Genomic DNA, 26,468 nt, shown 5'->3' on the forward strand with positions numbered 1-26,468 from the left:
TAAAGGAATCGGATAAATTCGATGTGTCTGTCAAACGTGATAAAATTGATCGGCCGGTTTCGCTTCTTCCTCGTAAATCTTGCATAAGGTATTTCGTTGCTCGAAACGATTCTCGTGGCTCCCTATAACTTTCTACAACGTTCCGTGTTGGAGAAGAGGAACGAAAGCGACTCGAGTCGTATTTCGCACGGAGCAATCAGCGGCGGAAGATACGGGGACGTTCTCTTCGTGCGCGAAGAATGCAAAGATCGTTCGCAGCCTAGAGGTATCCCCCAACAACGATCGGGCCAAGTACTTCCGCTTTCGTGGGGTCTCGATCGTGGGTTCCTCCTGAAATCCATCCACCCTTATCGCTCCACCCCTCCCCTGCCACCTCGTCTCGACACGGTGGAGATCCAGACACGGTCGATCAATCTGTCCGCTCCTACTCGCCTTCTCCCTATCGTTTCCCTATCTTTCTAACTGCACTCTGCTCGTCTCCCCCCTCCCCCCGCATCGTGGTGCGAACGTGACACGAACCTTTAAGAGGATAAACGGGATGCGAAGGGAGGAAGAGAAGAAAAAAAGAAGAAATCGATCGGTCGTATTTTTGAAACGATATCTCTTTTTAAAAAAGAAAAGAAATTCCTCCCTCCCTTCCTGATCCATATCTACTCGCGTACCATTTGCCGGTGGTGATTTAATCGATCGAGGGTGTTCGTGCGAAGATCAACGATGCGGGAATAGAAGAGAGCCGATCTTCAACAGGTACCCCACGAGTCTGTCTATCCTCTTTCGATCTCGGGAAGAGGGATCGTCGTGCGTAAAAAGAAAGAAAGGGGGAAAAAACGATCGAGGCGATCCGTACGAACGGATAATAGTAACGAGACGGGATAACGACGAGAATGCAGCAGCGCATTCTTTTCCATCCGGATAAACAAATTCTGCTGTAACGACGTACAACTGCGACGTATGAATGTGCACGAGCGAAACACTTGGAGAAGAAGCACGGTTTTCGGATAATGGGACTCGAGACGGATGCGCGGGATTAATTTAAGATTTTTACGATCGGGGTTTATTAAACGAGTTTATAAACGGAGATGTGGATAGGATCCCGGCCGCAAATATGACGACACTTCGTCGCGCCGCTCTCCCGTCCCCTGTTGGAGAGTAAAACGCGGATGATAATGCGAAAGGAGGGAGAAGCCGGTGTGAAAACGGAAAGTTTATGGGGGAAGGGAAAAAGTCGGAAACGGCCTGGTTGTGGAGGCAAAGTGTGGCAATATCGCGCTCGCAATTTCCTTGTTTAGGTGACGATCCATTTTATCAGCCTGGTATTAACCGGTTATTATTTAAAGGCCGTTAAAGGTGAATCCATCGTGGTGTATAAACGCGATGAAACGGGAAGAAGGGTTGTTGAAAACGCGAGGGAAAGGGAGGAGAGGGATGAAATTTTAATTTTTCGCTCGATATCGATCGCTCTTTGAAAAATCTTTTCCTCGCGGTTGATTTACGCAGCGAACCGCAACGTACAATGGTTGGGAAACGTTACACAGCTGGAAATAATTAGAGACACAAATGACGGCTCTCTGGTGAATAAGGGAGATTTTCTTTATTGATCTTTTTTCTTTTCTTTTTTCTCCCTCTCCCTCTCTCTCTCTCTTTCTTATTCAATCGCGGTAAATAGGTCGGGCCTTTTAAAGCAGAAAACGAAGGAATAATAAGAAACATTATACGCCGGGATTGCTCGTTACGCGTGGTACATATGCATTTCGCGTTAAATGATATTTCGAGAGAGGCGTGAAAAAGAATTTCAAAATTGTTACGAAAAATTTAATCAAGAGAATTATATTCCGTCGCGATGTACCACTCCACCATTTATCTAAAAATCAAAAATCGAAAATATCGATCAACTTCCTATTTAAAAAATATATATATATATGTAATCAAAAAATCGAAATCATTATCCTCGCGAAGAAGAAACCTTCCGCGACATTTACCCCCCTCCCCTCCCTCGTCGATCCACTCCTCGAATTTACTTACTGGCGAGATACCGGGCAAAGTTCCGTGCCAAGCTGGACTAACACTAGATACTTGTCGCTCGCATGATGCCATCCGGAGGAGCTTATCCAGCCGAGGGCAGAAAGGGGGAGGAGAGGGGGCTAGAGGAGCGAAAGGGAGGGAGAGGACAATAGTCTTGGGGGAGAAAAGAACAGCGACAGAGTCGGCGATAAGAGATAAGCGGGGGTCGGTCGGTGGAGAGGGGTGTTTGACCGAGAGAGAGGGTTGTCGAAAGGAGGAGAGACGGTGGTGGATAGGAAAAGGAAAGGAAAGAGGGGAAATTGGAAGGGAGAGGCGTCGGTGCATGCGCAAGAATTTCACACGTGAGCCCGCGAATCCGCGAGAGGCTCACCTCGGGCGCTAGACGTCCTGGCGGTTCAGTGTCGTGCGCGATTTCGTATGCGGCGCTTCCCAACTTCCGGCCGTGTCGGGCTTCCACGGAGGCTCGATCCTACGAGAGTAGCCGCGTCTACGAGATAACTAAGAGATAGTATATATATATATGTCGGATCGAGGGGTCGGGGAGAGATGTGCGGATTGATTTATCGGTGAATCATGAGAGGGGAACGAAACGTCTTCCTACCTTTCTGCCGCGAACCTCGTTTCGAAGAACAGTCGTTCGTTCTCCAAACAGGATTCGACGGCACAAACGAATTTTGAGAACGATCAATTGACCAGGATGCAGCCGGATTTCATTGACGACGATGGCACCATCGGCCCGGTCACGACGCGAATAAAATATCGAACGACCGGTCCGTCGTCGAGATTCGGTTGAGATAAAAAAGGGGGAAGAGTGCGGCGTGGCGCGCGCACAGGCTCGGGGAGGGAAAAGAAAAAAAAAAAAAGGAAAGGGAAAAAAGACGAGACGGAAAAGCGTGGATATAATTAAAATCGGTGTAACAGGCGTGGATTGGAGACTCGTGGAAATAAATTTCCCGACGGATTAAACCTTTCCTAATTTTGCCTGAAGCTAGGGTAAATTTTCCCGTCGACGAAGGAGAACGAAGTGGTGATTTTACTCCGACTTTCCGCGCGTGCTTCCGATCGAATTAGCCGCTAATTGGTTTTTTCTCGTTGAACGCACGATACAGAACGGATAGAATGAGGACCTGTCGGGACGCAGCGGGGAAATTCGAGAATCGCGGCGAGCCACCGAAATCGATTACGACTTTGCGCGAAGTTGTCTCGAAGATCGATAACGTGGTGGTTGATCGTCGGCCGTTACGCGTCGGCCGTTCGCCGTTATCATCGTGCACACATCGCGGCCGCGGCCAGGAGCGAGCGGCCCGATTCCGGTAATCGTGCCACCAGTTGTTTCGTTGATGGCCCGCCAATAAAACCGTTGGACAACCGTTTCGTGCCCTATCCTGTGTATGTGCTACGCGCTGGAATGATCCCCTCGTAATGACTCGTAATTACGGGAAGGAGGAGCGAACGTCGTGCTGGAACGATTTAAGGAACACCTAGCGCCACCCCTCCCCTCCCTCCTCCTCCGCCTATAATGATTAGGTGCACGCGACTTCGAGGATTGCCCGGTTGAAGTGTGGTGAGTCCAAGGATAAGGGATCGTGGACGTGTCCGAGCAACGGAAACGTCGAGTTTCGGCTGCAGCCTAGATAAGATTATCGCCCGGATCCCGAGCACCCCCCCGGCCGGAGTGGCCAAATCAATCGGAGATCCATCAAGGGGGACCGAACGACGACATTCGATCGACGCGGGTACGTGTCGACCAATTTTCCTCGACTCGTTCCTCGAATTTCTTCCTCTACTTCCCTTTCTTTCGCGATCCTTTTCTTTTTTCTTCTTCTATTTTTCCTCTGGTTGGGCCGCGCATCGTTCCCTCCGACCGCGAATTCGATCAGCCTCTTATCCCGAGTTAACGAGCTCGATTAACGCTCGCCGTCGATTTCTTTGCGGGCGATCGATCTCGATCTTCGCTCGATCATTCTTCTTTTTCCTTCTCTTTCAACTCGAGGGGAAGGAAATTCGCGGCCCGGACGAGAGAGGAGTTGTTTTCTTCCGGCCGGTTAAATAGGCGGCCGAGCGGCAGAGCCATTGTAATGCCGTCGTTAACCATAATTTCATGAACGCGCGATAACAAGTCCGCTAGTAAAACCAATATATTCCGGCATGCTCGTGATGCAATTAATTATATTACCAGATACCACGATTATATACGGGAGGAATTATCGAAACGTGTAGCCGGCCGAAATTTCATTGAGGCTTCGCGTTTCGATATTACACCGGGAATATATATATATATATAATAACCGGGGAAAAATGTTCCCCTTTAATACCGGGAGGAAATTTTTATCTAAAAATTTATTTAATATACCACCACGCGGGAAACCGCACGAATAAAAATGAAAAATACCTCGCAATGGCTGACGTTTCACCACTGGTTAAAAGACGATTTCAAACTCTCTTCGAGTCTCCGCCGTAACAGGCTTCGTTAGAGCCAGGCTGAATTTCTTTAAATTTCCCCTCTCTGAAATATCCCATCTCTCAAACGTTCAAACGTATAATCCCCGCGTTTCACTTTATTTAAACGTCAAATCCTTTCCGATCCCCAATTTCGCAATTTTTACACAGACCATCATCCACCCGTTCGTTTTTCGCAGGCGGACACGCAATATGGACACGTCGCCGACGTTGAGTATCGGTGGCTCGAGGGCGAGGGCAGCGCTTCTGACCACGAGCGGTACCGGAACCGGAAGCACCGATAGACGCGTCGTCTTTTTAGCGAGTCAACCGGCGGTTGGGGCTGGCCACGAGACCAAGACTTGGCCCCACCATTGGTCACCGCACGCGGTACGTGTACCGAATCTGTTCTACTCATCCTGCACGCCCGCGAAAAAGAATCTCGAGGAGAGGTTTCACTCGCCTTACTTTTCCTCTTAATTTCTCGACAGATTTCGAGTAGCGCGGCGATCGTTTGTTTAGATACGTTTAGATACGTTTGTTTGACCATTTTAACGAGAAATATTAGGTAAATTAGCGTTCGGGGAGGGGCTATAAATTTGAAAATGTTTTCGAGGTTGACGATTTCGATCGATTTGCCAACTTTTACGCGAATTTACGGTCGATGGTGGCGCGGATCGGGTGGGGATGGGATTGGAATTAGAACGATTGACCTAACGACACGCTTCGCCCGGCGCAAGCACTTGAATGCGCAATCCGCGGCGTGTGTATGTAACGAGCGACGCATCGAGATGGATGGCGGACCCAGTCGTAATTGATGCACGCTCGCGGTGACACTCGAGATCATACACGTCGAGACACGATGAATCGACCCGATAGGTGTTCCAGACAATCGATTCTCTCTCTCTGTCTCTCTGCGCGTGGATGAAATTGCGAATTTTTAGGGAAAAGTGTCTTGTAACGCGGGATGAATCCACAGTTAAATTAGATCGGACATTTGATGGAGTAGGAGCTAGGTGTTTTAACCGTATTCCGGTTATCTTCTGGCCAACCGTAATTCGACAGCGTAGCGTAACGTGAAATTGAATTAGAGATTCGATTAGGGCAGAGTTGGCCTATTCGTTCTTATCGGCAGCGCAGTCTAACTGCGATACGGGCTGGCTCTATCATTCCGTTTTCTGTTTGCCACCCGTGGAACATTAGCTATTCTAAATCGTCGTTCGTACCTGTTTGACGCGGAGCGTGACGCGCGCATTGATCATATGCGGGACGTGCAAAGCGAATTGTTTAACATAGAAATCTAAAAATCTTCGTATCGTATGGTTTTATGCATATCTTCTGGATTCTATCTCTCCGAGATACGAATGAAACAACGGGGGACGATTTGTTTCGTTAAATAAAAAAAAAAAAAAAAAAAATTCAATTAGCCTGGAATTTTACTCGCGTATAAATTTTTGTACGTTGCATTTTTAAATATTGATATATCGAAATATTTCGATGATGAAGAGTGATGCTCCAAAAAAGTAAAGGGGGGAAAAAATGGCGCGTTGTATAAGGTGAAATTTATATAGTTGGGGCAATTACAACATCAACGATAACAAAAATACATCGTTCCATTTAAGACAACATTTTCTAACGTATTTCTTCTCCTCGACAAAAATAAACGTTTCTTCTCTCGAATCATCTTCTTGCTTCATCGAAAACAACATGGAGGTACTTTAACATGGTTCGACGATTTTGCTCCGCGAACGAAAGCACCAAAAGAAACCAAACCGAAATCTTTCAGAAATCTAATAATATCTGACCGCTATTGAATTTCAATTCAATCAACATCGATGAAATCTTCTTGCCTCTCGACATCTTATATATTCATTCTAATCAATAAACGAGCAACAATGTACGTGTAACTAACGCAGAGAGATACTTCACGTGAAGATATTCGATATTCGAAGGTGTATTCGAAAGTAACCGTATGCACGAAAGAAACACTCTTTTGTCACGTTTTCACGCGCGAATGGCGCGGAAACGAGGGTAGAGAAACGAGGTTCGGTGTTGGTCATGCGTGGCTTTATGAACACGTTTGCTCTCGCAACTCTGGTTTAACGGTGTACCGTGTCATCAGAAGTCTGCGCCCAACCTATGGAGAAATTTGCATAGTTATTCGCCATGCAGATCGAAGGTCTTTATAGGTTGGCTCGGCGAATTCCAAAGGCAAAATTACCTAGTCCACTATCATCTCCTCCCCCCTCTTAACGCCGCTCGATTAGTACGATCCAACTTTTAGGGGCAGATTGCTTCGTTGTTATCGGTTACACGGATGTACAATTTCTCTCTCTCCCTTTTCCTCTCCCTCCCTCCACTAGAAACGGTTATAATTCGACTCGCGTGGAAACAAGGTTTCGGGCGTTATTCGATACGCGCGGGGCTCGCTTTTATATTTCGCGTAACGCGTCGAAATGGAATAAAATTGAAAACACATTTTCAAGTGGCGCGAGCACGCGAAACATTTTAACGCGGCCAATGATAATAGTGTTCCTTTACCGTCGGTTAGATCCATTCTTCTAGCAGTCTGTCAAAGGAGGTAATTCGGTTTTCGTCAAAATAAATACGCGAATAATTTTGCAATAATTGGGACGAACAATAGGAGAGAGAGGGAGAGAGAGGGAGAGAGAAAGGTGGGATACGAAGAATAAAAGTAGTTGGAGGTTATTCTCTCTCTCTCTCTTTCTCTTTTTCTCTCTCGTTGGACGTGATGGCGCGTATCCGGCAAAAGGAGAGCCTCGTGGTACTATTTACACAGCTATGCAAACACCGGCCACGATAATCAAAGACAAATGTTGTTTGCCAGATATATTACCATAGTAAAGCGCTTTAAAGTGAGACGTGTAAGCTTGCTACGCTAATCGGTCATTAACTACGCAACCGTATAACCGCGTTTCTATGTATCCGTGGATGTGCATTAGGGAAAATCATTAATAAAAGACAATCCTTATACACCTCCTGCGTCCTGTTAACCGATTCCACGCCCGTGCACTCTCTCTCTCTCTCTCTCTTTTTCTTCCTCCAACTCCTTCCCCCTCTTCTTCTTTTTTTATTTTACGCGCGCGCGAGAAATCTACCACGAACGTCAATGAAAGTTCCGATTCCCACGAGCAAAAATTTCTGAGTTTCCGCCACGGACACGAAGTTCGCCGCACCGATTTCCCTACCGTTGTAAATCAGGATCGCTCGATGACATTTTTCCACCGAACCGTTCCTCCTATCTCTTCTCCCTTCCTTCTCCATCCTTTCTTCCACGCTCGTGGATTTTCCTTTTTTTCCCCCTCCCCTCTTTCACAATCCTCTCATATCTCTTTCCTTTTTTTCTTTCGTTTATATATATATATATGTATATATCTCTCTCTTCGACTCTCCCCTCCAGATTCTGGAGACTTTGCACCAGAGTTCGAAGCCATACCTAGTACATCCGCCAAAAGTCCATTCGTATTCCACAGTGCCCGCTGTATCTGTCCTATCAACTGTTTTGTCAGTTTTTTCGACCAGCCGATGAATGGGACTTCTTCTTAAAACTTCTTCTTTTCGCCTCTTCGTTAAAATTATCGGCTCCTATCCCTCGGCCTCTTCATACAGTCGGAGGGAGAGAGAAAGAAAGAGAGAGAAAGGGAGAGAAGGGGGAGAATCGAAATATACCGAGCAATCGATAATGCAAAAATAATAATCCTGTTTTTTCCCCACGAATCTGCACAGAGATATCGCGATCCAATACCTTTCTGTTTTGGTAATTTTTACGGCTAGCCGTTGGCATAACATTAATTCGCTCCACGTTAGTTATATCATGGGACTATCGTTTCCCCGTTTTTCCATATTTTTTTTCGGTTGCTGCCCTCGAGTTCGGCTTTAAAATACACTTTAAAATAACCACTTTCGATTCATCAATATAATATATCTTTCCTTATACGTAATCTCTACAATAAATAAGATCTCATGTATTATATTATTTCGTAAAAAAAACTAGTCAACTAGGAATTAAATAAACTTAGGATTAGAATTAAACAGAGTTGAAGCAAGATTATACGGAATAATTTTTCTCTGGAAGGAATAATTAGAGATCGAGGCGAGGGATTGAATTCATTCGGTGGCAGTCCATCAAGGATTTTATTTCCTTATTCAGACAATGGTAGACGATATATCCAGGTCGTGGAAGTTGGACGCGCTCGACTTACAGAGACAATGTAAGGTGCGCTCAGGTTGATCGAGCTGCTGCGATTTCTGGGGCGTTGATATACGAGGGCCTATTTATTTGGATCCTGGTCGAACCCGTCCTGTCTTCCCGTACAATGCTGCTTTAAGTGGCCGAGGTACACGAACTTGGAGTCTTGACAAGTGGAGCGGAGGGACAAGGGGTACTGAATTAGCGCCATTCGAATACTCGACTCGATACTCGATAGATTGATGATTCCCGCCTCTTCCCTCTTCCTCCGACTCATCGAAGGAAATCGACGTTTCGCGACACAGTGCTGTCCAATCTTTTGCCAACCTTTTACGATTGAACCGTTTAACCTCGAGCCGTGTAAATCCGCCACAGGGGGGATATTTTCACCTCGTTTACCGCGATGCTAAAATATATATTCTTTTCGTCCATTCTTCTGGACAGACAGATTCCTCTGTGATATTCCTTCGTAATTCGTTAAAACGAAGCGGATATTCAACGTCGAGCCTGTTCATACATCTAGAATAATCGTAGAAACGGATATTTGATTTAATAATTATCACCGTGATACGATGAAACGTGAATGTAAATGATAAATTTTATAGCATTATTGTTGGCGTAGATATAGCGTTGATGTAAATCGAAGTATTAATTCCTTTCATCTCTCCGATTTTTATATATAATGATTTCATAGAATTTTAATTTACTAAGTAAGTTATGAATACGAATTTTTAAACGCGTTCAACTGTTATTAGATACAAGAAAATCAATTACATTAATCGATTATCGAGGTAAATTATCCTCCCACGAGATAGAATACAATCATTCGCGATTCATCAAAATCCATCAAATTTTTTGCGCATCCATAAAATTTGCGTAAATATACATAAATATTCAAGTGCTTTATTGCGCGTTAATAATCATATGGAATAAAACATGATGTGCCCGTTAATGCCCGTGTATCCACAAATTTGGACGGATATTATATATCATCCATATAACCCATATATCGTATCGAAAAATACGTAACGCAACACGGATCCACACTCTTCTATCTCAACTACGAACGATGATCTCTGAAACATACAATTATCATTACGCGTTCTATCGATAACCCTCCCTCCTCTCTTTCGCCCTCCTCCGATACCAGATCCTTCGAAGCAGGTTCACACGCGTCTTATCGATCCCCCTTCGCGAATAATATCTCCATAAGGTATTCACGATGCCACGAAACTGTTATACGTCAGCCGCCACTAACTTTACAGGTATCGCGGCGAAGACGTACTTCGCCGTTTACGCGAGAGCGTCGTTGGATGGAATTAACTCGCTATGTTCCTTCCTACCAACCATCGCTGCGCGGAATCGTCGTGGGACGATATTTCGATCTATAAAGACCCCCCTCTCTCCCTTTCTCTTTCTCCATCTCGACTCGACGCGCTCGAGGATGGAATTCGTTTGACCAGGACGATGTCGGGTGTATTCCGCGTATAGATCCGCGGCCATAAGACTCGTGGTGAGATAGGTTTTTCGAAGGGAAGTCGCGAGTTGTCGAAGGATAGGGTGGGGGGAGGGACGGAAGTGGGCCGAGAAATAGAATTCTTCGGGAGCTTGGAGAATATCGCGGGACCAATCCAGGAACGGGCAAGGATCCGGCCGAGGGTTGGAGCGAGAGTTGGCTTTGACCCCCTCCCCCCCTGCCCCCGGAGCAAATTGAAAATGGGAATTGGTCCTTTGAAGTTGGAGCAACGACCCGTCCATAATCTTCTTAATAACTTTCCCTCTCTCTTTCTTTCTCTCTCTTTCCCCTTTCTCTCTCTCTCACACCCCCGTCGAGGGATCATTTCGATTCCAAGAAGCCAGGCTATCTCTTTCCCGACAATTGCCCATGCTACACGCTTTCTTAGCTCGCGTTACTACACGTAACGCCAGCTAGTTGCCTGCCTCCGTCCGTAGGGATGCCCTGTGGCGTCGTATCCGTGGCTAAAAAATTATGATTCGCGTTGAAAAGGAGGATTCTTTTGGAAGTAAGAATTTCCTGCCTCGTTTATTTTTCTACGACAAGTTTATTCATTTTATTCGCGTCGGAACGTGTCACTGGACGATGGAATCGGAAAGAGATGGTTAAAATTTATAATATATATATATGTGTGTGTATGTAAAGGATAGGTTGCGATTTCGAGTCAATTTGGAAAATGGCGAAATATCCTGTATAATAAATATTGAACGGAAAGAAACGCGTCTCGTTCGAATTCTTCTAATTTCTGGGGCCCAGTTTCCTAGGATCGATTCGGTCTGTATTTTGCAAAAATTGTCGATTCGCGTGATTAGAAATCGACCAATTTTTTTTTTCTCGCGTTTCGTTGGACAAGCGTTATCCAGGACAAATTGCTCCAGAGTGATTTATTTGTGGCGCGTATACGACGGTCATATGCACGCTTTGTACACTCGGAAGAAATATTTTTTAACGAGCGCAACATTTCCTTCCCTTTTCCTTTTTACTACTTCGCTAATGACACGACCGTTGCGCGAGCGTTACAGGAGGACGAAATTAAAAATGATTTTTTTTTTTGTCCAAGGAACGTTTTCCCCTCCTCCCTTCCCCCGCACGTCTCGCACAGGACACGGAGAAATAATTGCGCAGGGAAGACGGGGAATAATTCATTTCTTCGAACATCATTATCCGCTAATTTTCATCCAACAGCGAGAACGGGGCCATTTTCTTGGAATACGGCAACAAATTTGCCAGAACACCAGGTTAAAATTAAACCCCCTAATTGTTTAATTCACGATTGTAGCGTGGATCCTCCATCCTCGTCCATATTTTATTCGATCAAACGTCGAGCGCTCTGACGTCCCCGCCGATGTTCTCTTCGGGGATCGATTCCTTCCTCTCTTTCGCGAGAGTCGCGAGAAAAGAATCCCGAAAGAGGATGCACCAGTTCCCCCGATGCAACGATAAATAAAACTGGGCAATAAATAACTGTGGCGAAGCGAAACTGCGGAAAGTGAAATCGCTCGAAACATTATGAATCGCATTACGTGGTTTCTTCCACTTTTCGCGCAGTGCAAAGAGCGCACGAAACTTTGAATTTCACTCGGGACTAGGAAACGAAGGATTTGGAGCGAGGAATTTGGTGGAGAGTTGATCGGTCGGGCAGCGCCATCTCCAATTACCGTTTGTTTCCTGTCCGCGATTGCCAACGAACGAAACTTCTCGCGTGACAAACACTTATTCTCTCATTATCCGCGTTTCGTGTTATTCCCGTTATTTTGCAACAGGCATAATATTCTTTTAAGCTCGGACGGAGTCGGATAACAATCGAGCGAAAAATAAGCGTCAGTGATGGGCGGTATGAGTTGGCGGCTTGTATTTCCAATACATCGTCTCGTGTTGTATCGTGACAGATATATATATATATATATATGGAATATCGAATCAACCATTTCGAATAATTCGTAAATTGTTTGTTGCAAAAAAAGTAAAAAAAAAAAATAAAAAAATAAAAAAGAATTCGCGCAGAATGTAAATCGATATTTCTAACGGCGAGCACGCGCGAATTTCTGTACGAATTGAAAAAAAAAAGTATATAACGGAAGTTGATCGAACATCGAGGATAAACTATTAATAAGAGTAAACTTTAAATTTAAAACGACCCCTTGAAAACAACAATTTCGAGCATAAAGGCGAAAGATCACGATACTCCTCCAGTCGAGAAGTGGAAAGGAGGAGAAGGTGTACGCAAACGTTTATTCGAAATTTAATTCTATGGAATATCGCGCGTATTTTCCCCGTCTACATTTTACGCTTAACGCCGTTTCGTTTACTCTCGAATCCGATGTTAATCGTCTTCCCTTTCCTCGTCGAAATAGCTGGAAAATCTGGCATGCTTTCCCGCCTCGTAAGTCGTTTCGAGTTATTCAGCGCAACGTTAATCCGCGGACGGATAAGTCTTGAAAATTCAACGACTGCGCGGGAGAGGGGGTGCGGAATTTTCGAGGACTCGTCGGCCAGAGAAGCGAAAGAAGGGAAAATGCCTCGTTGTCTCGCGAGGAGGGCAGCGACAACCTTCGACGAAAAGGTGGAAAACCAGGGAAAAGAATGGGACGAGGAAAGGGGAGGAAGCTGTTGCGTTCCGTATCGTGGTTAGGAGCGAGCGAGCGAGCAAGTGGTTAATTTCATTTAGCTCGAACCACGAATTCGATTAACGTCGGCGGCTGACAATCGAAATGATCGTCGACACCTCGACACTGGCTTTCATCGAACCGTTTCGCTGCTTTCCATCTCCCTTTGCGTATATATATATATATATATAAAACTTTGTATATATTCGTAAAAGGTTGCCCCGTGGAAAACGTAAGTTGACAGCAATTCCGATACAACGCACTTACAGCTAACGCGGTCGAATTAAATTGTCGATCGAAATAACAGGGTAGAGAGGCAAAAAAAAAAAAAAAAAAGAAAGAAAGAAAAATCGGTCGGCAAGTTTGAACGAGCGATTACACGGTATTGATCTTGTAACTTTTAATAGGGTACGTACTTTGGGAAATTTTAATCCCCTACCAGTGTTGCGAAAACTTCTCCCTCTCTCGCTCCACCAGCCACTTTATTCGCAATTAGAGGCATGATATACGATCGCGGGTCGCACAATTTTTCCCCTCCACTCGAGAAAACAACGAAAACAGCCGTTTCGTACGAGAGAGGAATTTTTTCCCCCTTTCTCCTCTTCTTTTTTTTTTTTTTTTTTAAACAAGCTAGAACGATGCACAACGACCGGCTATTCGGGGCTCCGTTCCCTCCGTGCCTATCTCCGCCTCTTCTTCGTAGTCCCCCCACTCGAAGAGGAGGAGGTGTCGATCGACGCCGTGCTTGACCCCGGAAGACAGGTCGTTAATTTTTTACAGGACGGCTCCCCTTTCACCTGCGCCCTCGACCCGGGTGATTAAAGATGCACGTGCAAAGTCCTGCGTGGCGGGTAAACCCGGCCAAGAATTCACCCTCCCGCGGAGGAAACCTTATCCAGGCCGGCGAGTATCGTGCCCCGGGGAGCATGGCCGCTCGATGTTGTCGCATAAATCATCGGGCAATTCGAAACGGGTTGAAAAGAAATCCAACGCCCTCCCCTCCCCCGTGATTAATTCCACGTTCGTTAAACATGGATGGAAACGTGTTCCTCCCCCTCGAAAAACGAAACGGCCAATTCCACGGAAGCGGAACGGTCACGAACGAAAGGGGTTGTACGCGCGATTCTTTCGACCTCTCTCTCTCTCTCTCTCTCTCTCTCGTTCCGCTCGAGTCGCGATTCCAATTTAACGCGGATCCATCCGCTTCTCTCAAACTCGATCGTTTCTTCGTTCGCGCGATCGTTGGTTCGTTCGTTCGCTCGTTTCTTGAACCTCGTCAAGCGAGACTGGAAACTTTGCTCGTTCGTCGGTGCACTCCAGCGGTTGGCGGCTGGCAATTCCGCGAGGCAGATTCTGCGAACGAGAAACTGGTTGGATTCGATATCTAAGGGGTGGGGGAGGAAGGGGAGAGGAGGCGCCTCGAGTAGAGTAGTTAAGTAGCAGCGAGAAGGAAAAGGTAGTCAGGTTTGAGCGCCACCTGTGCTTGTCAATTAAGTTTACGCGTTCTCTCGGCCCAACGTTGCGCAGCCTGTCACCCACCCTCACCCCCCTCATCACCCTTAGTTATTCTCGACCAATTTCCCCTCCCCCACTCTTTGTTTCTCCTTCCTTCCGCCCCGTTGCCCTTTAACTCGGCCAGTTTTCACGCGTCCCCCAACCCCATTTTTTCTTTCCTCCCCATTTTCCTCCTTTCACGAATTGCTACGGGATGATGAGAATGTCCCCGATTACGGCTTGAAATTCGAGAAAGATCCCGGTTAGAGAGATAGAAAATTGTCAAGGAAATTCGAGACTTCGATCGTGAAACGTAGGAAAACGTGGATAAAGTTTAAAGTTAATTCGACGTTTCGACGGATAAGGTGCAAGAGAAGCGGATCTTTCTAAACTTTCATTTGCGCTACGTCCTAGTTCGTGGAAATTTTGACGCTCCCGAGGGCGGGGGGAGAGAGAGAGAGAGAAAAAAAACATTTCCTTGGTTGTTTCATTATTTTTTATTTCCCCCCCAAAATTGTGGACACGGCAGCTTTCTATTTCGCGGTTTCGGCAATTTCGCGTCGTTTCCATCGACCGCGTATGATTGACAGAAACAACTACACGCGAGGCACAATACACGTTCCGAACAACGGTATCGCTGTCGTTTGCCACAGGGAGAAACAAAAAAACAACAAAAAAAATACCTACCTATTACAAACAAACGCGCGTGCCCGAACGCGATCCTTTTGCCTTTCAACGTCGAGGAGTACGCGAGGTTGACGAAGAATCTTTGAACAGTGCATTACGAAGTGAACACAGTGAACCCTTGTTTCCTTCGATGGCTACCCAGTTTCACCCTCTCTAAAGAGTCGCTTCGCCTGATTGTAAAACCTGCTATTTCCTTAGTGGCCCGGCCTTCCTGCTCACCTCCAAATCGAAAGATACGGGCCTTTTACGATCCAAGGAATCTTGTGTATCATCGAACCGCACCCTCGAGCACATACGACGCGGTTACGTGCCGTTTCGCGGCTCGTTGTAATTTTTCGTCCCGTGAAATATGATCGCTTCACGACATTCTCCAAACTGTGTTTTTTCTGCTAACGGCATATCGATGAATCGTGCAATTATTTAAATTGGAAAAAAAAATAAATAAATAAAGTTGGTTGGATGGTGGAATTTTGAAAGGTTTCGATATTTCTTCTCTTCGATTTTTATAAATCATGTTAATTGCATATTAATGTGATTCTTCGAATTGAAAAGAGAAAAAGTTTATTAATGTACGAAGAGATGAAATTTGATTCGGTGAAAAATGAAAATTCATCGAAATTTAAAGAAAATTACAATTATTAATAATTGCTATAATAATTGATAAATCATACTTTGAATTATTGAAAAAAAAACGTCTCTTCAAACATTTATAAACCACATTAATTGAATACATACCGATAAATCCTTCGTTGTTTAAATTAAAAAATGAATAAACAGAATTATATACTTCAAAGATCCACATGAAACAGTTAAAACCAAACCTTCTATTAAACTCGTCTCCCTCTGAACCAACCAATGATTAATTTCAATTCTCAGGAACATCAGAACGTTCTTCGAATCGAGTTAAGCTATCCTCCGAATGAAAAAAAAGGCACAAAGTTAAAATTGACGATCGATTGGCAATCGATGCGGAGCCGCGATTTGAGTGGGATCGAAAGATGGAGCGCACGGTTGATTGTAAAAACGCGCTATTTCCGCGAGTGGAGAACGATGGCACGTAATGGCACGTAACGTGGTGCGTATTGTAGCCGGCGCATAATGGCCACGAGGCCTGGTTCCGTTTCGCTTTCGATACTCGAGGATCGTGGCGCACACGTTGCGGCCACAGGTTGCCGCACGCTCTTTTCGTTGCTCGAAAAATCGGCGTTTGTTATTGGCGAGGGTGGGCATGTATGCACGGCTCCTATCCGGTCGCGTGTGGTCTGCCTCGATATCCGGGGAAAATGCACTCACAGATATTGCGCCGAACGCGAAAGTAGTCGCTCCCTCCTCCTCCTCCTCCTCCTGTTCGCCTCCTCCACAGCTGAATGCACCGAATTGTTATTGCCGAACAATCGATTTCTGATTCCGCCAACACTACTCTCCGTTGGATCGTTCTTTTCCCCGCTTGTTTCCTCCCGCTTTCTCTCGTGTTATATCGTATGCCTCTTTTTTTACGCCTCCCCTCCCTCTCCTCGCACGTTCGTCTTGTTAATTTTTCTCCCGACGTTTCTTTTATTTAATATTCGCTCGTTTCATCGATTCCTTTTTACTTTTGCAATAACGCGAGCTTGTCAAGTATGATGCGTCCCCTGTAATCGATTCCACGGCGCTGCGATCTTTTGTTCGATCGATAGGAATTGTGCGGGATGATAGAAGAAAAGAAAGAAAGGGTATTGTTATTTATCGAGTATCCATAAATTTATATTATTATTTAGGAAATTATATATATGTAAAAAAAAAAGATCGTATATTCAGCTTCAGATATATGGAGAAATATTGATTCAAATAATTTTGTAAATACAAGATTATTATGTACCAATATCAATAAAGATTATCTTATCGCAAATATAGCAGGAATCTTCAATATTTATCCGTGTTCGATGGGCTATTTTATTATTATTTTCGTGCCGTTCAACATTCATTATTTTATCGCGGGATTGGCAAATAACCGTGTGTAAATTCGACGAAACGAACCATCATTAAATGATCAAAGTTGATTTTACAAGGAACGGATTGCTTTTAGTCGTATCGATTAAACATTTTCTTTTTTTTCATTTCATTTTCGACGAGTAATGCAAATATCTTATATTATTATCATTGTAAAAATGTTCGTAAGGGATAATTCGATATAAAATTTCATTAAACCAAATTCTATCGCGATTTTGGGTGTAACGTTCACCAAAGTGCGGAGTAAATTTAGCGTTAAAGTTTAGTTAAAGGGGGGGCGAAGGAGAAACAGCGGCAATATCCAAGCTTCCCCGTTTAAAATTTGTATCGTTGAAACGGTTGAAACGGTATCATCGTCGGAAATAGATGTTTTGCCGGTAATTGGTGTCAACAGTTCTGAGAACGTGGCACGCGGCACGGCAATTGCCGGCCGCGATGAAATGAAACTCTCAGAAATGGTGGATTGGCGCGCGACAGAACTGCTACAGGGCTCGTCAGACCGAAAATAATTACGTACAAATAATTGATCGATTAATTAATTAATTAATTAATTAATTAATGGACTTTACTGCCTTTAATTGCGAACGATATCGATCCGCCAAGAAGCAAGATTCTTGCGAAATCACTCAAGTAACATTTATAATCGTGCGCCCAAACCGATTAACCGTGTCGAGATGAATTTATAATTTCCGAATTGTTATTATTACGGCGAAATTGGATTTCGGCGCGAAAATTGAAAATTCGACGGGAAACGAAGTTAATCAGTTTGACTTTTGAATAGACCCGTATTGTAAAATCCCGGATAAATCCTTTGACCGTACGATATTTCTGAAACTAATTTTTTGAATACAAAAAAAAAAAATCGTCGTGCTGACGTTTGACAAATTTTGTCAATACGTTCGATACGAACGAACGTATATGCGAGCGTCGTGTCATCCGGCTTCTTCCAAAAAAAAATATATATACATACATATAAAATGAAAAAAAATGTTTTCCCGCTTTCCTTTCGCAGTAACGCGAATATTCCTAAACGTGCAGACGTTTCTCGTGATCTCGTCACATTTTTCGCTGTTTAACACCTGCAACTTTTTCCCTCGATTTTTCATTTCACCGTTCAACTTACGATATAAATCTAAACCTACGATAAATCCGCGTGAATACGTAAACGTTCGAAAGAAGGGAGAAGGAAGAAATTGACGAATACACCCGGCGGATACGTATATTTTCATTTCGACTCGCAGCAACCGTGCTGCAAGCGAGAACGATGCGAGAATATAGCGGGGGGAGGAGGGGAGAGGGAGGGGAGGGACACGTGTCGCGTCGCTGCGCCGACGCATTCGCGCAAGTCGAATCGGCCCGCGTTAATTGAAGTTATCAATATTAATTGAACCGTCGTTGTTCGAAACGGCGACGCCTGTGCGCGCGTCATTAGAGGCATTAACGCGGCTACGAGGCAGAAATTGCTTTAATTTACCAGTCTTGCGTGCCTCTAACGGGATTGTAATTAACTATGCATCAGAGGAGGGGAAAAGGCGACCGCGTGATTCGCCGTGGGGTAACGGCGTGCCGCTGAAAATCTGATAATTTTCCTAGGAACCGGAGGCAAATTGGCGGTTTTCCCGAGACGCGATTTTCCCTCGATTCGCCACGTTTAATCGAGTCGATGCGCAAACAACCGCCGCCTCCACTTATCCGCCCATGGCGGCGAGCCTTACGTATAGTGGAAATCGAGAGAAAAACGCGAAACAAGGCAAACTTTCGTTACTATTTGCTCCTCCTTGCGTCGTCCCCCCGACGCTTCCCTACCCGTTCCCGAGTTTAAAGAGAGTTTCGACGACCGCCCCTTCCTCTCTACTCTTCTTTCGGACTAAGTCGATAATCTGATTTATTTACGTTTGAGTAACGAGCAGCTCGTGGCCGATCGATATCGTTTGAGCGTACATGGCACGTTGATGATGCGCGTATAATCGTTTCTGTAACGGATCCCGCGCAAATGCGCCGACGAGCGCTTAGTAATTATACAAGAGAGCGAGGGAATTATTCATAATATTTGTGGAATCCGTGGACCCTTCTCTCTCTCTCTCTCTCTCTGTCAGCCTTAATCTCGTTTCATCGTGAACCCGTTCGTGTCTCATAAAACGATGGTTTACCAACTATCAGCTTCCGATGATTGGATATATGTATTATATTGAAAAACCGGATGTATGATTTTCACGTATACCGATATTCGATGCTCTCGACTACGTGACCGAGTTTACCTTTGACCCGAATCTTTCAGACGGATTTCCCTTGTATATTAAAGGTGTCCCGTTTAAATGGATCCACTCGAGTATCTTGGAATTATTGACGATAACCAAGAAATTTTCGTTTGAAGGTAACGAAAATTAAAGTTATAAAGTGGAGGGGGAGGAAGATGCGTAAAGATTTTTAAAATGGGTTTGCGTTATTATTTTATTTTGTATTTTAATTCGAAGTTTGTAAAATTTATGAAAGAAAGAGGGGAACGCGATTAGTAGATTATTGCTTTCGTATAATAATAAACTACAATTATATTTAACGTTTGAAACATTTTTTTAAAATCATCAGATAGTTTCGAGGATATTCCAATAAGGTTGGAATGAGATGTATACAGAAATAAATGTACAAAATGGATGTAGGATGATTATGGAAAAATAAGTCAAAAATACAGAATAAAATTTTCTCATTTGTAGTTTTCAACCGGAACGAATGAAACAACTGGCCAATTAGATACGAATGAATTATCGACAAAAGGTTATTCTATACACGCGAAAATAAGCAAAAAGTGTAGAATTAATTTTACTCCGTTTCAAAATTAATTTCAGAAAATACGAATTCCTTCCTTCTCTACGTTTAATCTCGATTTTTCTAAAAAAAAAGGAAAAACAAAAATTTTTAAACAATAAAATTTCGTTTCCACCGTGCACAGAAGCAACCTCTTATCGATATCCAATCCGAAAATAACGATTTCACACGTATCTAAAAAAAAACTTTTCAAACTTAATTCTCTCCTTCGCTGGGTCCCTCGGTATCGAATATTACCCATCTACTCAAAATCCTCGCGACGACGGTCATTATCACTGACAGATAGGTCACTGAAAAAAGAAAAAGAAGGAAGAGAAAGGAAGAGAGAGAGAGAAAAAAATAGCAGGGCGAACGAGCATCGTGTTTCGTATATCGTACCGTTTTAGGTACGATCAGCATCAAACTCGATTTCGGTTGGATATAAATCTGTGCGGCCCGACAAGGTGTATCGTGCCTTTCCAGAAGGTTATAGGGAGTCTTCGTGCCTGTTACACACACACACACACACACGGTGGCGGTGGTTGTGGCGTCGAAACGACACGAGACGAGGGTGGGTTGAGGAACGGTATAGAGGTCGAGAGAGGGGGAGGGGGATAAGGCTGAGAGGCGAGGGGCACGAATATAGATGGCAGCTACGTGTTGTCCTGGACGACCAACCCCCGAGCTGCACTCGACTGATTTACTACCCTCGTCTTTGGCTCTGGGGTATCGGATTCGTTGAAGGTCCGGCCGAGGGTGCCAATCGAAAGTTGTATTAAAACGACGATGCCTTACACACGATACCGCGGCCATGGAAATTCTTCTTCCGCTGTCACTCGTTCACCCCCTCTCCCCTCTAACTAAACCAACGGGGAGAAGGAAAGGTTAGAGAGGAAGAAGAAAGAGGGAAAGAAAGAAAGGAAGAAAGAAAGTTTTTCAGGAGGGATGAAGTTTTTCCGGTTACCGTCGATGATACGTCGCCACGTGATATTCCGTGGCCGATTTTATCGAGGGGAAACGGGATATATCGAATGGTCGTGAACGATTTCTCGGGAATCGAGATTGCCGTAGCCTTTCGACGCACGTCGAAATGGAACATCGTTTTCGCAAGGATGTGTTCACGTTGATTTACGGCCGTTAAAGAAAGATACTTTGCTCTTCCAATCCCCCTTTTTTTTTAACCATCTCTCTCCTCGGTCGACAACGATAAGGACACCGATACAATAAGTTTTTGGCTAACGAGGCTGAAGATGGATAGGATTGTTGTAAATTCCTGAATTCGAAATCTGGAACTAGAAACTTCTCGGAAACTTGGTCAACTTCGAAGTACGGAAACTGTGGTTGACTCTTCTGGCGCCACTTATTTCATTAACCCCCGCGTATTTTAGACGGAACAGCAACGGAGAAATTCATCTAAAAAATGATCCCGTCACTGGTCGGGAATGGCTCAAAGGTGGAAACAATTCGCGGCTCGTTTCAGCTTGGCCGGCTGGAAAAATATTCTCCGGTTAGGAGCAAAGTATCGTGGATATACACGCGAAATATCGTGCTCGAAAAGCGGGTAAAATATCTTCTCGGCGGGGAGAAACTCGAATATCCAAAGAAGCTTTCGCGGAAGATAATTAAATCGTTTAAGACGAAGCTTTCCTCTCCCTTCCTCGTAGGAGGGGACGGTGGTGGAATGATCGAAACAAGCGGAGAAAGGGGGGGAGTCGTTAAAAATTTGCGAGCCGGCCGCCTAGACAAATGGCGGCGATCCTTATCGGTGGTTGTACAGGCCGTTATTAACAACCTGGTGGAAAAACCTGCAATCCGCGATAGGTCAAAGACAAATCGCTCCTCGCCGCGCACCTATCTTCTCCCCAACATGACGTAACCGCTATTTGTTGTTTGTCCGCTCCGGTTTTACATTTCGCCCACGAACGATCGAAAGGAATTCTCTCCAGACTCGTCGTTTCGTTGGAAAGATGTAACAAGACAACGAGGATCGAGCCATCTTTTTCCTCCCCTCTTTTCCTTGGCGATGACAGGGAGGAGGAAGGAAGCGAAATATCGTAGTTTATCCTCGAGCGTTTCCACAATCGTCGATGTGTGGTTAAATGTCGTCGAGTAAGAAGCACAGGGAGGGGCGAGGGGGTGCTGTGTGTCGTAGCGATCACGCGTTCTGAATATTATACGGCGGCCCCATAAATAAACGCGGAGAAGGGAACGCTGGATGGTCGGGTATCCCCGTTGCGACGAAATATCGCCTTCTTGGATGGCTTCTGTCAGCTAACCAAGATTAGGATTCGGGATGCAGTCGCGACTTTGCGTCCCGTGGGATGTGTCCTCGGCGGGGTTAAGCCGGTTGGAAAGGTTAGCCCGCGAATAAGGTCAGTCGTATTATACAATCTCGCCTCCTCCTCCTCCTCCTTGCCCTCCTCTGCGACAAGGAGAGGAGAGAGGGGGACATTCGCGCCCGTGTTGACCTTTTGAACGGAGGGATCGTAAATAAATCTGGATTTATCTTTGGACAGGGTGGAGAGGTTCGAGGGAGAGCTTGATCGATGGGAATAAAAGAGGAAGGGGGAGGATCTGCCGGACGAGCGCAAACATTAAACGTCGTGAAACAAAGAGATATGACAAATAGAGGGAGAGGTGGAATCCTTCTTTTCCTCCCCCTTTTCTTCGCGTCTTTCAAACGCGAGATGAGAAGAGTCTACCCGCGCGCGCGTGTGAGTGTGCGTCTACGAACGAAACGGGGGAGGACTTTTGTCAAAGCTCGTCGCGTTCCATACGATCGAATATTAAACGTAGATGGTGGGAAGAATGACTTCTCTCTCTCTCTCCCCCTCGTTCTCAATTGTTCCATCTTTATCTCTCAATGGCGGTAATCTCTCGTGGAAATTCTCTCGAGGGGACGAGAATCGTGCTCTCGAAAAGCGATGCTCGTTTCTTGCCTCGCTTGGCGAACAAACTTGGAAAAGGTAAGGGAAGGAAGAGGAGGGAGGGCGGCGAGCTCGGTGGAAGAGAAATAATTCGCCAACGACCGACCGCTGCTTGCTCGAGCCGCGTTTGCATTTAGAACGGAAACTAGAGTTCAAGATCTAGATTCAAGGATCTATATTCTAGACCACGATTGGACAAGTTGTGTCCAATCCCGGCGAAAGTAATACGTTCGAACGCGTGAAACCGTTGCGAAGTAACCGTAAAACAATCATTTCGCTAGATCTGGAAACCCTATCCTCTTTGATCCGAACAACGATCGACATTGCGACTAATAACTTAGATCTTCGAAAAATATCTCTTTCTCGAGCACCGTGATGATGATGACGATAATAATAATAATAATAATAATAATAATAATAATAATTGTGATAAACGGGCCGGGAGAAAAGTTGGATCGTAAATGTTGGATTTAAAGGGAGGAGGAGGAGGAGGGTCGACACCGAAAACCGACGTGAAGTTACGAGATAAGGAGAAACCACGGCGAGTTTGTACCTCTGGGAGGCGACGAGGGTCGTTGAGCACGGTGTCAAAGCGATCCAAGAAGGATGCTCGTTGCTAACTCTTTGGAAGGGCGTGCGTGTCACGAGTCCAGTCACGTTCTAGGATCCCGGCGCGAGACGCGAGTGTGTACCTCGGTAACCTTTGCCCCTCCTTTTTTTCCTTTCCTTTCCTTTCCTTTTCTTTTCTTTTCTTCCCCTTCCTCGTTTCCCGTCCTCTTCTCTGTTTCGAGACCTTCTCTCCAAAGTAGCTATCTTCACTCGTGGTGGTGGCTCCGTCCCAGCAGGAGCCGAAGAAAGCGGAACGAACAGGGAGGGCTCCCTTCTTGCCGGATTTCCTCGACAACTTTGTGATACGTTAAGTTTCAGTTTCGCCGGCGAACTGGTACAGTCTGGCGCGGCCGGAAACTTTGATAGAGAGAGAGAAAGAGCAGGGACTCGGCTAAACAAAATGGAATCACGTACCGCGTTTTAGCTCGTGCCCCCAATTGCCACGCGCGCGCGTCTCGCTCTCAGGAAAGGTGTTGATCGAGATTGTGGATTAATCGTATGTTAAACGCGATTTCCTGGGGTTTGACAATTTTTTTCTCGAGAAAGGAAAGGAAGGATAGTTCTTCTTTCGTATGTATCATGGAAATGCTGTCGTTGGATTTTTTGTATTTGTTTATAAAGATCTGTATCCTGCACAAATATTCGATTTTTGGACTTTTTAAAATATCTCGACGTAATTAATTTTTTGCGAAATTATTTTAGTAGCGTGTGTATTTTAATAGAGATAAAGGTGCCAGGATTTTTAGGATCTATAGATTTTCTAGGAGGTTTGTTGGAGGATCCTGTATTATCTTATTTATTAAAGGATGAGGATTTCTATACTTGCGCGATCCGTGATATAGCAGAGAGTTAATCAAGCGTTGTTGGATCGTTTGTTCTATTCGGGATACGTATTTCATCAATCTCCCCTTCTCTGTAAGGACAGAGTGTCCTCCTTTATCGAACTGTTCGAAGGAGGCAATACGATGGAACGTCGATTATCTCAACGTTGCTTAACCCAAACTCCGATTATTCAAACGTCACTTCTCCCAAGAACTAATTATCGGAACATCGAACGAATCACGTATTTAAATTAAATCTTACGTCTATTGTCTCTGCCCTCTGTCTCGAATACGAAATCACAGAATACCAAGCACAGTAGAAATATTTACATTGCGGAACAGGATTAATTATATTTAAAAAAAAAAATTCTACTTTCCGCGCTTTATTCTTCAGTAACGCACAATACAACGTGCAATGAATGCGAACGTTCGAAAATCGTTTTATCATATATATTCGATTGTTCCAGATGGAAAAGTTTACTTATTATATAATAATCGACCTTCCATACAAAATCAATCGCGCTCGCAACGATATTAAGTAACCATCTCTCGTTCCATTTCTTCAAGCTTAATTATCAAATAGAGATAATTTCACCTCTTCGGCCTCTCTCCAAATCAAAGCGCGGGGATAAATAATTTTCTAAACAAAATCTAATCCTCCCCCGACACCGTTAATTCGTTCCGCGAATAATGTATTTCTATTCTTCTGTGCCTCTCCCCCCTTCGCTCTGGAAAAAACAAAAAAAAAAAAACAGAAAAAAACTGGCGAAATATTGAAAAAAAAGGAATAATAAAAAGTAAAAAAAAACAGATGACGAGGCGGAAAAATATATATATGGAAACACGTGTCATTGTAAAATTCGTGGGAACAAAAGCGGATGTAAAATTAGCGTTTAGAATGGATTCATATGTTGGGGGCAAGCAAAATAACGTTTCAACGTTGGGGGCTCGGCGTTAATTCAGAAATCCGGGAAAATAGACGTCGGGCGGGGAGGGGGGGGGGAAGGGTATAGAGGCAGGCTGGAAAAGTCGAACGGTTTTTGGGGTGGAAAACAAGGGCGGGCTGCTTGTTCGAGCGGTTATTTAGTGACGTTGGTCGGCGCACGTTATTTGAACGGACACCCTCGGTTTGTTTAGCATTTTACAACTGACGGGCTCGCTGCCCGCCGCAAATGTATACGTTAGCGTGGCAAATTTTGCAATCGTTTCTCCCCCTCCCCTCTTTCCAAATCGGTGGCCTCATTTACGAAAGTTGCGACCGCGGTTAACGGGCTATTAATAAAACGTTGCCGATTAATAATTAGCCGTCCATTTTGTTTCCTTCAAATTGCTTCAAATATTGGCTCTATAACGTATATATGTATATTATATATACGTTATATATCCGTGGAACATCTTTGGAGGATCCCGGAGGCCGAAACAAACGCAAAAATTGAGGCGCGAAAAATATTGATCGAGTTATGAGCGATTGAAGTACGCGTTTATCATCGAATCGAGGGATTTGAGGAGAAAATAATGAAGAAGGAAAGTCGATTGGTAAGAAATTATCGTAAGACTAATTTTAAATGATAAACACAAGGTGTTATAATATACTTCTCTTTGGAAAGGGTTGAAACAGATGTAAAAGCAATTAAAGTTTTACGTATCAACTTTTATGCCTGTTTCGATCGTTTTTATTTTTTTTTCAATTTACATAAGAAAAAAAACGATTGGAAAGACAGGATATGGATATAGTTATAGTTCAGTTAGGTGTGACGCCTCGACTGACCCATTGTACGAGAAATGATATTTTTCATTCGATTTAACAACAGATCGCATGCATCAATTCTGGCGCAAAGAATTTTCCGCGTTCCGAGTGTGGAAAAATCACAAGAATGAAAGGAACGTTATATACCCCTCCGCTTTATTTTTTTTTCCTTTCTCTCTCTTTTTTTTTTTTTTACGTATTCATAAAACTGCACCGATCGATTTGAAACGAACTAGTTAATTATCGCGCGATATTGCGTTCTACAATTAAACCTATCTTAATTAAATGCATTCTAGGCATGATTTAATCTTTGTTGTAAATCCTGCTTGCGGTTCATGTAGGAATTGTAGAATTACAGATTAATCATCGCGCTAATGGAACTGTATAACGTTATTGCAATAATACGCAATAGTTAGTTAGCTAGTTTAAAATAAGTAATCGACCAACGCGATGATTATTGGAAAATGGAGGAATTGGATAAAATATAATGGGAAATTGATCGATAAATTTTCTTTTAAAAAACATTTCACCGTTTCATCGAATTAATATATTAATAACGACGTTCGATACAGACTTTTTCACTTCTCTAAACTTACATA

The 26,468-nt window shown here is 44.3% G+C and overlaps 1 protein-coding gene across 5 annotated transcripts in view; it reads left to right on the forward strand.

Annotated features, from left to right (window-relative positions):
* Positions 1 to 26,468, forward strand: part of LOC107996812 (zeta-sarcoglycan) — a 209,665-nt gene that overhangs the window by 22,980 nt on the left and 160,217 nt on the right. Inside the window, exons 1-2 of one of the 5 annotated variants that reach the window (XM_017055064.3) lie at positions 2,274 to 3,758; positions 4,662 to 4,851. The exons of 1 other annotated variant lie outside the window; for it this stretch is intronic. In XM_017055064.3, the coding sequence (XP_016910553.1) occupies positions 4,675 to 4,851 (177 nt within the window). In that variant the 5' untranslated portion in view covers positions 2,274 to 3,758; positions 4,662 to 4,674. Of the gene's footprint in view, positions 1 to 2,273; positions 3,759 to 4,661; positions 4,852 to 26,468 lie in introns of those variants that run through there. 3 more of the 5 variants (XM_017055066.3, XM_028666235.2, XM_028666236.2) reach the window with 3 other exon arrangements.

The sequence above is a fragment of the Apis cerana genome, linkage group LG2 (assembly GCF_029169275.1).
Source record: "Apis cerana isolate GH-2021 linkage group LG2, AcerK_1.0, whole genome shotgun sequence".
Taxonomy (NCBI): domain Eukaryota; kingdom Metazoa; phylum Arthropoda; class Insecta; order Hymenoptera; family Apidae; genus Apis; species Apis cerana.